The 15,246-nt window shown below is 48.9% G+C and overlaps 1 protein-coding gene across 1 annotated transcript; it reads right to left on the reverse strand.

Moving 5' to 3' along the window:
- Nucleotides 1-1,533: 1,533 nt before the first annotated feature.
- Nucleotides 1,534-14,420, reverse strand: mrm3a (mitochondrial rRNA methyltransferase 3a). The gene is made up of 4 exons (XM_043718209.2): nt 14,170-14,420; nt 9,627-9,871; nt 7,022-7,189; nt 1,534-4,601 (listed from the first exon to the last, which is right to left on the reverse strand). The coding sequence occupies exons 1-4, from the start codon at nt 14,418-14,420 to the stop codon at nt 4,060-4,062; spliced, it is 1,206 nt and encodes a 401-aa protein (XP_043574144.2). The 3' UTR covers nt 1,534-4,059.
- Nucleotides 14,421-15,246: the final 826 nt, after the last annotated feature.

Raw genomic sequence — 15,246 nt, forward strand, 5'->3', positions numbered from 1 at the left:
AGCTTGGTCCCAGATCAGCTACCTTCCCTTTAGTCATGGTTCAAAGGGCTGAATGGCCTATATCCTGACCCAGCATTCATCTGATTTCTATCTTGCTGCTCAGTTTATCCTGATTATCAAGTATTCATTTATCTATAGCGTCTTCCTACTTTCAACACTCTAAAGCACTTCAAAAGGAGGTGAAGTCACTGTTGTGATGGAGGTAACTCAGAAGCACCCAGTTTTGTTTGCGACAAGGACACATAGATTAGATTTAAATTTGATTACAGTGTGGAACAAGGCCCTTCGGCCCAACAAGTCGGCACCGACCCGCCAAAGCGCAACCCACCCAGACTCATTCCCCTACATTTACCCCTTCACCTGACACTATGGGCAATTTCGCATGGCCAATTCACCTAACCTGCACATTTTTGGACTGTGGGAGGAGACCGGAGCACCCGGAGGAAACCCACGCAGACACGGGGAGAATGTGCAAACTGCACACAGAGTCGCCAGAGGCGGGAATTGAACCCGGATTTCTGGCGCTGTGAGGCTGCAGTGCTAACCACTGTGCCACTGAGCTAAGGATCAGACTGAGGGTCTTCCACGATACTGGGGAAATAATAATCCCACAAATTCTATAATGCTGATAAATCTTTAAATGCAGAAACCCTGTAGCAAGGTAGAGTTGCGGTGGGATTACCTTGACTGGATAAAAAGGCGTAACAGGTTTAATGGGCCCAATGACCTACTCCAAAACCTTGATATTTTCACACCGACCTGTTCAGAGCCTTTCTTGCACACCTCTGGAGCAGATAAGTCTCGAACCCAGGCGCCACCTAAAGTCAACATACACATCTGAAAAAGGTACCCCTGACAGTGCAGCACACCCTTGGCCTGACCACTGGACAGTCAGCCCAGCTTATAAGTTTGAGAACCTGGAGCAGGAGCAGGCCATTCGACCTATTTAACAAGAACATGGCTAACCCAAGCTTGGAATCAGGAAACTCCAATTCTCTGTCAGCCCAGCCACATCCCTGGACTTCCCTGTCTGAAGATCCACTCAGCCAAGTGAGAAATCAGAATTTCAGTGGAACATATGATTTGGAGGAAGGGTCACCAGTCCCAAACCATTCACTCCGATTTCTCATCACAGATGGTGCCACAGCTGCTGAGCTTTTCCAGCAATTTCTGTTTTGCTGGAGTCTCAGCTCCCACCAAAGATCATGGCAGATCCACATCAATTTCTCTAGCCAGCCGTAACATCAACTAACCAAGCTAAACATCAAAACCCACTATCAACTGGAGTCCCGAATTTTCTCATTGTGTTTAAGCCCACTGAGGTAGCCATATCCAAAAGATTCCCTGAAGACATTTACTCCCTTGCTCCTCAGGGAGGGGCGGCACTGTGGCTCAGTGGTTAGCACTGCCGCCTCACAGCACCAGGGACCCAGGTTCGAGTCCAGCCTTGGGCGACTGTATGTGTGGAGTTTGCACATTCTCCCCGTGTCTGCGTGGGTTTCCTCCGCGTGCTCCAGTTTCCTCATGCAGGTCAGGTGAATTAGCCACGCTAAATTGCCCATAGTGTTAGGTACATTAGTTAGAGGTAGGGAAATGAATCAAGGTGGGTTACTCTTCACAGGGTCAGTATGGACGTATTGGGCCAAAGGGCCTGTTTCCTGTAGGGAATCTAATCTGTGACAACTCTTTGCTGACACAGATCAGAGCACCACCATGTGGCTATAATTTGAAACACCAACCTTGATATCTTGCAGCAAACACTTGTTAGAGCAACATCCAGTGACGAGCTATGGAAGTGCAGAGTCTGAAATTCTTAAATAGGAACAGGACAATCAAATACACAGCACACGAAGCCATTCAGACCATATGCCTGCACTGCCTCTTGCAAAGAGCTATCCAATTCACCTCAAACCCTTGCTCTTTCACCCTCTGCCTGCCATTTTCTTTTCAAGCACTTATCCTATTCCCCTGCGGAAAGTTGCAACTGAGCCCACATTCAAGAATGGCTTCCTCACGTCCCGTCTATGGGATGCACTGCAGCAACGGAAATACTTGATAACATCTTCCAATCTCGAAGGACAAGGGCAAAAGGTACATGGGAACACCACCACCTCTGAGCTACTCTTGATCCTGACTTGGAAGAATATCGCTGTTCATTCACGGTGGCTGGGTCAAAATCCTGGAACTCCCGCTAAGAGCATTTTGGGTCAACCTACATCCCAAAGTCTGCAGCGGTTCAAGAAGGCAGCTTCTCCAAAGCAGCTAGGGACAGTGAGTAAGCAGTGGCCCAACCAGAGATATTTACATCCTGCGAACAGATTAATAATTGTCCTCACCCCGCTGCTTTTTTCATCACTTCAGATGTGTTCCTTCTGGTTACAAACCATTCAAGCACCAGAAAGCATTTTGCATTTACTCAAACCAACCATTTTGAGCACCTTCATCAAATTTCCTCTTAATATTCTCTGATTTTAAGGGAAGTGCGACCAGGGCAATATTTCTGAGTCATACTGGACTCCAAATGTTAGCTGTTTCACTGTCCCCAGATGCTGTTGGAGCTGCTGAGTTTCTCCAGCACTCTATGTCAGATTTTAAATAAAATCAAATTATTGGCACTTTTACAATGGAGACCTTTATTTGGATCAGGAGTTTAGGTATGCTCTTTACCCCTGGATGAAGCTTTCCAATAGTTCAGATTGTGAAAACCTACGCGCTCTGACGATAGCAGTAACTCTATGATTTGGGTTATCAGAAAGCTCAAAGGAGTACTCCAGTCAGAAACCGAGTCAAACCCACTACCAATCTGAGAAACAGTAACATCTGGTTAAGGATCTGAATTGCTCTCAATAAAAACTGGAAGAACTGCAGATGGTGTAAATCAGAAACAAAAACAGAAATTGCTGGAAAAGCTCAGCAGGTCTGGCAGCATGTGGAGAGAAATCAGAGTTAACATTTCAGGTCCAGTGACTCTTCCTCAGTTTGGAGCTTTTCCAGCAATTCCTATTTTTGTCCCAGAGTTGGTCTCAACACTTTAGAGGTGGCACCACAATGCTTTACTTCCGCCCTGCAACTCCGTTTTGATTTAGTCCTTTCCCGCTGTTAGTGTAAATGTTAACCAAAAAAAAAGTTAAAAAACAGAAGTGTGAGACATCCTGTTTGCTCGGAGTTGGTTCTGAGGGAGCTTGAGCAGTTGTGAAGGACTCTCAACTTGGTAATGGGATAGCAGCCTCTGGAGTTATTTCAGTGATGAGAAAAAAAAGGGAGGAAATAAATCTCTATATTCACTCTATAGCAATCACAACTTTCTAATAATGTGGGGCTCTTATTGTTTACTCTGTGACACAAGGCTGTGCAGGAAACACTGTCAGTCATCAGGTTGCGCAGTCAGCCAGAAACTCTCCCACTTGAATGGGATTGCAGACATGATGGGCTGAAAAAGCCTTCTTTGTTCACAGAACTCTTATGGTTAAGGTCATGTTTGTACCATAAATAAAATCTACAAGGAAAAATTGATATTTCAGGCAAATGACCAGTACAGAAGGGTGTTAAAATTAAAACCAGGTTTGGCACAGGTCATCACTCAAAATGAATGTGAAGATGTACAGTCATTTCAGTTACTAACAGCTCTGGTACAGGGACACGCTGAAACATTTTTGCACCTTGCAACCATCAGAACAAGTGCAAGCAGGATTAGGTGCAGTGACCATTTGAAAATTGGCATTCTTGCACATGTCCTGATGAGTGCCAGGGCTATAACTTCAAACAACACAAGACTGGAGGATTTATCTGGATGGGGAAGGTAGGTCTTCCCCCATTTGTAATGATTGTACGCAGCTGAAAACTTACAATGCACGACGCTAGCTAACCCTAATACATATATTTCCATTAGCACAATGTGCATCAAGTCTCTGAAAGTATTTCAAAGTTGTTCCTGAGCAATGAATGAGCTTTCAGTCTGGAGACGACCCATAGGCGACCGGTCTGCTCCCAAACGAGCGTGGCTAAGTCCATCAAAACTCAGGGAAAGGTTGACCCCACAGTCAGGACGCTCTCAGTGATTTAAGCAACGCTGCTGTTTGGTCTGTCAGTCCTGTTGGTAGCTGGCACCATGGAGAGCAGCTGTCTTCTGCCCTCAAACAATAAAACACTTGCTGCCATGGCAGAGTTAAGGCTGTCCACAGCAGGAACCATGGGGATGTACAAACGCTGACCTCCCGTCTTCTCAGCCAACAACAGGGCTTCGAGGCTGAGTCCGTGGGTCTCTCCTCCAATCACAATTGCAGTCTGCTCCTGAGCCCAGGGCTGGGAGTAACACCAAGCGCCCACTTTAGGGAGTGGCAGCAGAAACTCTCCCTCCTCATCCTCGCTGTCACTCTCCTGGTATTCTACCTGTCTCCAGCTCCGGTCACCAGCTGCACCCAGTTCAGGGGGAGTCACTGTGTGGTCAGTCCCTCCATGAGAAGGGTCAGCAACAAGTACCCTAGTGCTGCTGCTCAGGTAGTTCGGGATGACTTCCCACTCCAAATTAGAAATGACCGGGATGCGGAAATGCGCACCCATGCCGGCCCGGAGCACTTTGGGTTCCCAAACATCCACACAGCCTGCAGGGAAAAGCAACAAGACACGCACTTTAGTCGCTAAGGACGTTTTCCAATGCATCAGAGAGCACAGAAGCGATTGACAAAGACTGTTGCAGCAATGAGATATTTCAGCGGGGGGGGGGGGGGGGGCGGGAGACAGATTGAAGAGGCTGAGAACAGTTCTCCCTGGAGGGAAGACTCAGTCAAGGTCTTCAGCCTCAGGAGCGAGCTGAACAGAGTAAACAGGGAGAGGCTGTCCCTGCTCATAAAGGAAAACCAGAATGGGACAGCATAGACTGAAAGTGACAAGTAACAAAAACAAGAGCCATGTGTGAAAAAAATCCCTCACCTGGTGAGGAGTTAGGGAACCGAATGCACTGCCTGGAAACATGGAGGCGGCGTGCTCAATGGAGGCATTCAAGAGGGGCAACGGATGGTTATTTGGGTAGAAATGGTGTGCAGGGGAAATGGGGAAACAGGTAAAGGAATGGCATCAGGTAATACAGCTAGTGCAGACATGATGGGCCTGCGTTTGAGATCATTCAACATCTCAATTAGATGTCGCAGAAGAGGTTGGAGTGTTGCACCAGAGCTCAACGGAGCAGAAAGCTCACTGTACACGACATGGGGATAGGGATGGGAGTGCTGCAGCAGGCAGCTGGGTGACTGGATAGCACAGGGGGGGCTAATGTCAGGTCTGGATCAATACACAGTGCAAGATCAGCAATTGCAGACGCTGCAGGTGATGGGCAAATCAATGGCTTAAATGGACTGATTCCCTCACCTCAGACATGGAACCTCTACAATGGGGAAGCAGGCCATACAAACTATCCAAGTCCCCACCCACCCTCCAAAGAGCATCCCCTATAGATCCACACCCCTTACCCTGTCCCTGTAACCCCACATTTCCATGGCCAATCCACCTAGCCTGCACATCCCCGAATACTATGGGCAATTTAGCATGGCCAATTCACCTAGCCTGCACGTCACTGAAACCGGAACACCTAAAGGAAACCCACACAGACACGGGGAGAACGTCTGTGTGAAGTTTGCTCTGTTGCCCGAGGGTGGAATCGAACCCAGGGTCCCTGGCACTGTGAGGCAGCTGCGCTAACCACTGAGCCACTGTGTAGTCCCATTCAGACATGGGAAACTCTGTTCTACAGCAAATTACAAGTGAAAGGCAGTTGACCAACATCTGCAGATCAGTGTCTACCTCTCTCAGAACAACCTGTCACAGAGGAACGTCGTGGCACTGAAGAAATCATTACATTTCGGCTGCAGGACTGAAGAATCTCTGTTTTATATTTGACCTTGTGACCTATGATCCCTCTTGAAATTTCTGCAAGTTCTAATTCTGGCATCTGGATTCTGTCCTTCTCTTTCCTTTAGGATGCTCTTCAGAACCTCCCTTGGTGCGGCTAAGTGTTTGGTCAGACGTCCTGTTATCTCATCGGGTAGTTCACTGGTCAGTTTAACAACAGTCCTATTAAATGCCTCAGGACAGTCCACTGAGTTTTTTTCTTTTTAAAAAGAAAAACCCCAGCAGAAAGACATTGCTGCTAATGAGTTACCTCCAGTAAACAAATTCCAGCCTTTGTGTAAACTCCACACACACAGTTGCCTTTCTCCCAGTGGTTCCTTCCCATAGTCCAAGATGTGCAGGTCAGGTGAATTGGCCAAGCTAAATTGCCCACATGTTCAGGGACACGTAGGTTAGGTGCATTGATCAGGGGAAACTCAGTAATAGGGGTAAGGAATGGCTCTGGGCAGGATATTCTTCACAGGGTCAGTGTGGACTTGTTGGGCCAAATGGCCTGTTTCCACACCCTGGGATTCTACGAAAACTCTGGCAATGACAAATCTGGAAAGTGTTCTTTAGCACCAACACCTCTTATCTCGTTCTAAAGAAAATATTCGCTTTTCCAAGGCTGGTCGTCTGGATGTAAATCGACAACAGCTCCCCAATAACAGCTTAGTGGGAAACAGCATCAAGTGGCAATTTCTCGCTGATCATTAGGGGAAATAGCCCTAACTGCTCCAAACTATACAATTACGATACAATTCTTTCCCAGATAACTCACCCTCCACATCAAGTTTGTTAACCTGTGTCAAGATGGAAGTCAGTGTATATTATGCCATTTGAGCTCAGTACCCCTATATTACAGATCCACTTAAATGCAGAAGTAAGCTGGGGTGTCCATTCTTCATTTCACAACTAGTGGCGCCTAGCAGGAAGTTTTAAATTGTGTGAATATTCAAAGACGGGGGTGAGATTCTGGCCATGATTGTTTTAGCTCACGTGTGGGGAGCAGTCTAGCGAACAGGAGATAAAATTGCAACTGAACTCCATGCGAATTATGCTTAAGCTGGGCGGGGAAATGGAAACAGCGACGGCATGGGGTTATAACAAAGTGGAGAGAAACATCAATAATGCCAACCTTTCGTCAACAAGACCTTGCCACACCCTGCAGCCACCGCAGATCGTAATATCGTTCCCAGGTTTCCAGGATCTCGGATATTGTCACCAATGAGGAAGAGAGGTACGGTGTGCTCTTGCTGAATTGCCGGATATTTCATCTTGGAATGATCTGGTCTGACAAAAATCCCTGTCAGAAACAGCAGGAGCCAGAGGTGAAATCCCAGTTTAAAACCCATGTGGGTTCCACCTACCCATTACTCCCAGGTGGCTTAAACCATCAACAGCACACACCCCCAACCCACTGCATACCACCCACCCCATCCACTCTCATAACCTGACCACTCAGAAGCTGCTATCACAATTCCTCTGGCATAGAAGGGCAAGGATGCAACGCAGCTCACGACCACCCTGTCAAGTGCAACTAGGGACAGGCAATAAATGCTGGCTCAACCAGAGATACCCACATCCTACGAGTGAATAAAATTAAGTCGGCTTTTTGTCCCATAGAGGTAATTATTTAACAAATACAGGTGTCTCCTCATTTGTTGAGTGTACAGCGATAACTACACCAGTCTGCAGAGCGAACACTTCACTAATGTGCAGTATTCATTGTGACACTCCACAGGAGAGCGTAAGAGGGTTTGCACTGAAATCCCAATGGGGGAGGATGGTTGCACAGGGACCCTACAGTCTGTTGAACAAGGATCACAGTCTCTATGGTAGCTCAAAGTCTGCCATTTAACAGATATGGTTTGTCACAAGGAAAGTTAACGGGCTGAAGTGGAACACCACAATGGGGTAAAGATCCCAAGATACTGCTGGAGGAAGAGCACCAAATTATCTACTCACACCCCATCTCCATCTCCAGTCAAACATCAGGAATGAAAAAAGTGGATAATTAACTTTGAAGCTTTGTGGAATCTTGCTGTGCACAAACTGACTACCATTGGTCCTCAAACCCAAGAAAATACATTCTTTGCTGAGACGACCAAGATAAGATGCACTCAACTTGTTCCCGAGACAAGGGAAGTGTCCGAAGAGAATGATTAAATAAATTGAGTCTGTATTCACTGGAGATGTGAAAGAACGAGAGGAGATTTTAATGGAACATGCAAAACTCTTAACACACTTGACAACCTGTGTGTTGAGACAACATTTCTGTAGTCAGGAAACCAAAACACTGGGTCACACCACCTCCCTTCCTCCCCTGAAAAATCAAAGCAGTTTTGGATCAAGATGAGGAGAAATGTCTTCAAAGGGTTATGCGCACCTCTGGAATTCTGTAGCACAGTTTGGATCCCAAGATACTGAGCACATCCAAGAAAGAGAGTTTGATAGATGTGTGTGTATTAGGGGAAAGAGTGGAAATTAAGGATTACAGTAACAAAGCAGCTATGATTCTACAGACAGCAGGAAAAAGTCAATCAGAGATTCCTGTTTCTTATATGCACCAACACACCAAGCACTCAATACCACTCTTCCTTTTGGGACATATGCAAGCAACACCACATGTGAAAGCTGCTATTTGCTACAATTTTGGCAGACTGCTGTTGCTTTATTGTTTTAGAATGTGACACTGGTTCGAGACACCCACCGGTTCCAGAACCTCGGCTGACCAAAATGGACATCCAAAGTAGCACTTTAGGAGAAAGTGAGGCCTGCAGATGCTGGAGACCAGAGTCGAAGAGTGCGGTGCTGGAAAAGCACAGCAGGTCAGGCAGTATCCGAGGAGGAGCAGGAGGAGAGTCCACGTTTCGAGCATAAGTTTTTCATCAGGATCAATAAATTCAACATGCATTGCAGCACTGAACTTTGCTTCCTCCGCCTCCACCATCCGGCCTCCCACTCACCCTCCAAGAACCCAGTCTCCAACACACTCCATCCACCTGGACACCCCGTGCTGGTCTGTTAGCCGTCCTCAATCGCGACATTTCCAACTGTCGCTGTGATACTGACCGCCTCAATCTGTCCACCCGCCACCTCGCACACTCAAACCTCTCACCCTCACAACACGCAGCTCTCTACTCCCTTCGCTCCAACCCCATCACCACCATCAAACCAGTGGACGGGGGGGGAGGTGGTAGTTTGACACGCTGACCTCTACACCGCTGAAGCCAGGGGCCAACTCACCGACACCTCCGCCTGCTGTCCCCTCGATCATGACCTCACCTCTCATCACCAAGTCATCATTTCCCAGACCATCCACAACCTCATCACTTCAGGGGATCTCCCACCAACAGCCTCCAACCTCCGTCCAGGAACCCCGCACCGCCCGCTTCTACCTCCTACTCAAAATTCTCTAACCTGACTGCCCAGGTCGACTCTTTGTTTCGGCCTGCCCCTGCCCCACCTAACTTATCCCTTCAGACCTTGACACCATCCTGTCCCCCTTGGGACAGGATCTCCCCACCTACTTTCGGGACACTATCCACACCCTCCAGCTCCCCCATGACTTTCATTTCCCCAGTCCCCAACACCTTATCTTCACCATGGACATCCAGTCCCTGATTCCCAATGAAGAGTACATGCCTGAAATGTCAACTCTCCTGCTCCTCAGATGCTGCCTGACCGACGGTGCTTTTCCAGCAGCACACTCTTCAAAAGAAATTACGTTGGCAACATACCTATTGCTCCCTGGGGAGTTACAAGGTCAGACCACATCTTGATCTCTTCAAACTTGACCTTTATTAACTTGACATGTTTCAATTTCTCCAAAGGCAGCTCCCTCAGGCTCTCCACGGTGCTGAAGAAGAGAGTCTGTAGCAGCGCTCCAGCCCCTAAAGCATCGGTTATCAATCGCCGGCCCTCCACTAGGATCTTCCCATGCTGCTCACGGAACTTCTTGGACTTTGCAAGGGTCACAACTTTGCTATCGGAAGGACAGATTGATAATTAAATTCTAAAACAGAGAAAAAGGAACTTTCAAATCATTATGACAGAAATTGCAATCCATCAGGTTTAGTGTTCCCTGGTGGTTGCCTAATAAACACAATTATTGCCTAATGACAGCAATAAATCTCCATTTACTCTTCAGCAAACCCAGATTCAAGACTCGCTGGCACTCAGTAATGGAGTCTTGGGAACCAAAGGTCTCAATCATTGGCTTCTCTCAGAGGAAGAGGGAAAGGGAATGCCAGAGCTGACAGCTATTAGCTGAAGTCAATAAAATGCGTTGCTGGAAAAAGCACAGCCGGTCAGGTAGCACCTGAGGAGCAAGAGAGTCAGCATTTCAGGCTTAACCCTTCATTAGGACTGGGCCACCTTGCTCCTCAGATGCTACCTGACTGGCTGTGCTTTTTCTAGCGCCACACTTTATCGACTAACTTCGCCAGCACCTGTAGTCCTCACTTTCTGCTAGGTATTAGCCGAAGGCTACTCCACACAGATGCAGTGCTTCAGGAAGACCGTTGAGCACCAGCCGCTCAAGGGCAATCAGAGATGAGCAGTGTATATGCTTTGACAGCAGGGCTCTCATTTCATGGAATGAGAGCAGACTATTAGAGTCAGGGTTGCTCAAGAGGCCAGAATTATAGAATCATGAAAATATATTTGTTGTGGGGCTGAAGATGATTGGGGAAGGAGGAGACTATGGAAGGATTTGGAGATAAAGCAGAATAATAAAACAGAGAAAAAAAACTGCACAGGCAGATCAGAAACAAAAACAGAAATTGCTGGACAGATCAGGAGGTCTGGCAGCATCTGTGGAGAGAAAGCAGAGATCTTTGCTCAGGTCCAGTGACCCTTCATCCACAGATGCTGCCAAACGTGTTGGGAGCTTTCCCAACTGGGAGGCAGTGGTCTACTGGTATTATTGCTAGACTATTAATCCATAGACCCGGGTTCAAATCCCAACACAGTAGCTGGTGTAATTTGAACGCAGCATTGTCTGGAAGTAAGGGTCTAATGATGACCATTGTTGGAAACACCTGTCAGGATGACTAACCCCTTTAGAGAAGGAAACTGGGGTGAAAAATGTGTTGCTGGAAAAGCACAGCAGGTCAGGCAGCATCCAAGGAGCAGGAGAATCAACGTTTCGGGCATAAGCCTTTCTTCAGGAATGAGGAAGGTGTGCCAAGCAGGCTAAGATAAAAAGGTAGGGAGGAGGGACTTGGGGGAGGTACTTTGAGAATGCAATAGGTGGAAGGAGGTTAAGGCGAGGGTGATAGGCTGGAGAGGGGGTGGGGCCGGAGAGGTCGGGAAGAAGATTGCAGGTCAAGAAGGCGGTGCTGAGTCCGAGGGTTGGGACTGAGAAAAGGTGGGGGGAGGGGAAATGAGGAAGCTGGAGAAATCTGCATTCATCCCTTGTTCAAAGTCTGTGAGAAGATTTGTAGCACGGGTGCTCGTTGTTGTGGTTCTGTTCGCCGAGCTGGGAATTTGTGTTGCAGACGTTTTGTCCCCTGTCTAGGTGACATCCTCAGTGTTTGGGAGCCTCCTGTGAAGCGCTTCTGTGATCTTTCCTCCGGCATTTGTAGTGGTTTGAATCTGCCACTTCCAGTTGTCCGCTGTAGTTTTCCCATTCCAAAAAAATCCCATGCAAGGACTGCACAAAACACTGCATAGGACAAACAGGAAGACAGCTAACGATCCGCATTCATGAACACCAACTAGCCACGAAACGCCACGACCAGCTATCCTTAGTACCCACACACGCAGATGACAAGCAACATGAATTCGACTGGGACAACACCACTATTATAGGACAAGCCAAACAGAGAACAGCCAGGGAATTCCTAGAGGCATGACACTCATCCACAGATTCAATCAATAAGCACATCGACCTGGACCCAATATACCGACCACTGCAGCGGACAGCTGGAACTGACAACCGGAAGCGGCAGATTCAAACCACTACAAATGCCGGAGGAAAGATCACAGAAACGCTTCACAGGAGGCTCCCAAGCACTGAGGATGTCACCTAGACAGGGGACGAAATGTCTGCAACACACATTTCCAGCTCGGCAAACAGAACCACAACATTCAGCCCTTGTAGCTGGAGGGTTCCTTGGCGGAAGATAGTCGCTCTTCCTCCAGGCGTCGTGTTGCCATGGTCTGGCGATGGAGGAGGCCAAGGACCTACGTATCCTTGGCGGAGTGGGAGGGGGAGTTAAAGTGTTTGGCCACGGGGCGGTTGGGTTGTTTGGTGCGGGTGTCTCAGAGGTGTTCTCTGAAACATTCCGTAAGTAGGCGGCCTGTCTCTCCAATGTAGAGGAGGCTACATCGGGTGCAGCGGATGCAGTAAATGATGTGTGTGGAGGTGCAGCTGAATTTGTGGCGGATATGGAAGGATCCCTTGGGGCCTTGGGGAGAAGTGAGAGGGGAGGTGTAGGCGCAAGTTTTGTATTTCTTGCGGTTGCAGGAGAAGGTGCCGGGAGTGGAGGTTGGGTTGGTGGGGGGTGTGGACCTGACGAGGGACTCGCAGAGGGAGTGGTCTTTCCGGAACGCTGATAGGGGAGGGGAGGGGAGGGAAATATATCCTTGGTGGTGGGGGTCTGTTTGGAGGTGGCGGAAATGACGAAGGATGATACGATGTATTTGGAGGTTGGTGGGGTGATAGGTGAGGACCAGTCATGGTCAAGGGTGCAGTAGGAGGAGGTGTCCGCGAGCTGGCGTTTAGCCTCAGCGGTGTAAATGTCAGTGCGCCAAACTACTACCGCGCCTCCCTTGTCTGCCGGTTGGATAGCAAGGTTGGGGTTGGAGCGGAGGGAATGGAAGGCTGCACGTTCCGAGGGTGAGGGGTTGGAGTGGGTGAGAGGAGTGGACAGGTTGAGGCGGTCAATGTCGCGGCGGCACTTGGCTATGAAGATACATCATATCTCCAGATACATCGTATCATTCTTCGTCATTTCCGCCACCTCCAAACAGATCCCACCACCAAGATATATTTCTCTCCCCTATCAGAAAGACCACTGCCTCCGCGACTCCCTCGTCAGGTCCACACACCCCACCAACCTAACCTCCACTCCCGGCACCTTCCCCTGCAACCACAAGAAATGCAAAAACTTGTGCCCCTCCCCGCTCACTTCCCTCCAAGGCCTCAAGGAATCCTTCCATATCCGTCACAAATTCACCTGCACCTCCACACACATCATTTACTGCATCCGCTGCACCCGATGTGGCCTCCTCTATATTGGGGAGACAGGCCGCCTACTTGCGGAATGTTTCAGAGAACACCTCTGGGACACCCGCACCAACCAACCCAACCGCCCCGTGGCTCAACACTTCAACTCCCCCTCCCACTCCACCAAGTACATGCAGGTCCTTGGCCTCCTCCATCGCCAGACTATAGCAACACGACGGCTGGAGGAAAAGCACCTCATCTTCCGCCTAGGAACCCTCCACCACAAAGGATGAATGCAGACTTCTCCAGCTTTCTCATTTTCCCTCCCCCCACCTTATCTCAGTCCCAACCCCCGGATTCAGCACCGCCCTCTTGACCTGCAATCTTCTTCCCGACCTCTCCGCCCCCACCCCACTCCAGCCTATCACCCTCACCTTAACCTCCTCCCACCTATCGTATTCCCAACACCCCACCCCCCCAAGTCCCTCCTCCCTACCTTTTATCTTAGTCTGTTTGGCACACCTTCCTCATTCCTGAAGAAGGGCTTATGCCCGAAACGTCGATTCTCCTGCTCCTTTGATGCTGCCTGACCTGCTACGCTTTTCCAGCAACACATTTTTCGGCTCTGATCTCCAGCATCTGCAGTCCTCACTTTCTCCTAGAGAAGGAAACTGCCAGCCTAGGCAGGCTGAAGGCTGAAATGGGAGGTAGAGAAGCCAACATTTCAGGTGTAACCCCAGACCTCCTGATGCTACCTGGCTTGATGTGCTTGCTCTTCCAGCCTCCTGCCTGTCTACTTTGGATTCCAGCATCTTCAGTTTTTTTTTGTCTCTAATCCTTACCCAGTCTGGCCTACATATGACCAGAGACCCACAGCAATGTGGTTGACTCTTAACTGCCCTCTGGGCAACTAGGGGTGGGCAATAAATGCTGGCCTTACCATATCCCATGAGTGAATAACAAAAACTATTTTTGTCGCTAATAAAAAGATGTTGGAGGGCCAGGAGCTAGTGATGGGGGGGGGGGGTGTCTTAGTACCAACAGGAGAGACCGTGAGGAAGATTAGGGGTTGAGGGGAAAGATTCGCACAACTCAGTGCCATCCCTTACGCCAGCCGCTTGTCGCCGGGAAACGCCTTCTCGTACGAGAGTCCGTCCAGGAGAGAGGGGCCGAAGGGTCGCCCGGGCTGCTCTCTCGGGGCCGGGTCAGGCATCTCGGTCGCCGGGCGGCCTGCAGCTGCAGCCTCCTCTTTCTGGGGATGGAGGAGCTCGATGGGTCTCCTCCTGACGAGACGGAGATGGCGAGAGCCCGGGACGAGGAGAGCTCCCCAGCGGGACACGCTGCTCCTGAGCGCCGCCATCCCAGCCAGCGGGCCGCCACTGCGCCTGCGCGCACATGTAGCAAACTCCCCCGCGTGGTCAGGTGACCGCGGCTGGTTACTTTGTGTCACATGACCCGTCCAGCCTGGCTGCTTGTCCCCAGTAGCCTCTGTTCCCCTTTTGTAATTGATAAATACCTGCCACTGATCGAAGTGAAAAGAGATTAAATCTCTCTGTGTTTGGCATGTTTGATCACTGCACCTCACTCCCCCCCCCCCGCCCTCAAATGTCACTCCAATTTTATTTGTGAAGTTTCCTTTACTTATTCTGGCTTTCTTTTGGGGGAAGGAAGACTTGTCACCTTGTAAAAACTCTTCAATCACACTTAGGGGTTAGTTAGCTCAGTTGGGTGGCTGGCTGGTTTGGGATGTAGAGTGATTTCCAAGTGCTAAGATTTCAGCTCGTGAACCACTTGGGCTCTGAATGCCCACCTGGGGAAGTTCTATCTTAAATACATCCATGCTACCTGTCCCAACTGTTCCCACTTGTAGAGTTAGACATTCCCCCATCTCTCTGAGCAAAACTTCTCCCTGTTGAATTTAAATAGACCTCACATTTTGGTATGTCCCATGAGTGGAAACATTTTAGCCTCTTCAAAGGTGGAATCTGAGCTCTTAACACCTCACTCTCCCTCTGCAGCATGACTGTTATATTAATCTAGCTGCTTCTGGGCAAACTTTGTTTCTCCAAATTGGTTGCTAATGCTGTAAACCTTGGCCTCTACCAGGCTGGATAAATGGACCTGTATTCCTGTTGCTGAGTGTTATTTCATAACCCCTTTGACAATGTGTTTTAGTGTGAACTATA

This window comes from Chiloscyllium plagiosum, unplaced genomic scaffold (assembly GCF_037043375.1).
Source record: "Chiloscyllium plagiosum isolate Xiang-an unplaced genomic scaffold, Cpla_swu_hap1 HiC_scaffold_31, whole genome shotgun sequence".
In the NCBI taxonomy this organism is placed as follows: domain Eukaryota; kingdom Metazoa; phylum Chordata; class Chondrichthyes; order Orectolobiformes; family Hemiscylliidae; genus Chiloscyllium; species Chiloscyllium plagiosum.

What these genes read in the sequence shown, in the direction of transcription:
- mrm3a (XM_043718209.2), bottom strand. Translation starts at nt 14,420, where the DNA reads ATGGCGGCGCTCAGGAGCAGCGTGTCCCGCTGGGGAGCTCTCCTCGTC. An exon ending in CCCGGCGACAAGCGGCTGGC is followed by an intron (nt 9,872 to 14,169) that starts GTAAGGGATGGC and finishes TCCTTCCGATAG; the next exon opens with CAAAGTTGTGACCCTTGCAA. An exon ending in AACTCCCCAGGGAGCAATAG is followed by an intron (nt 7,190 to 9,626) that starts GTATGTTGCCAA and finishes TGTTTCTGACAG; the next exon opens with GGATTTTTGTCAGACCAGAT.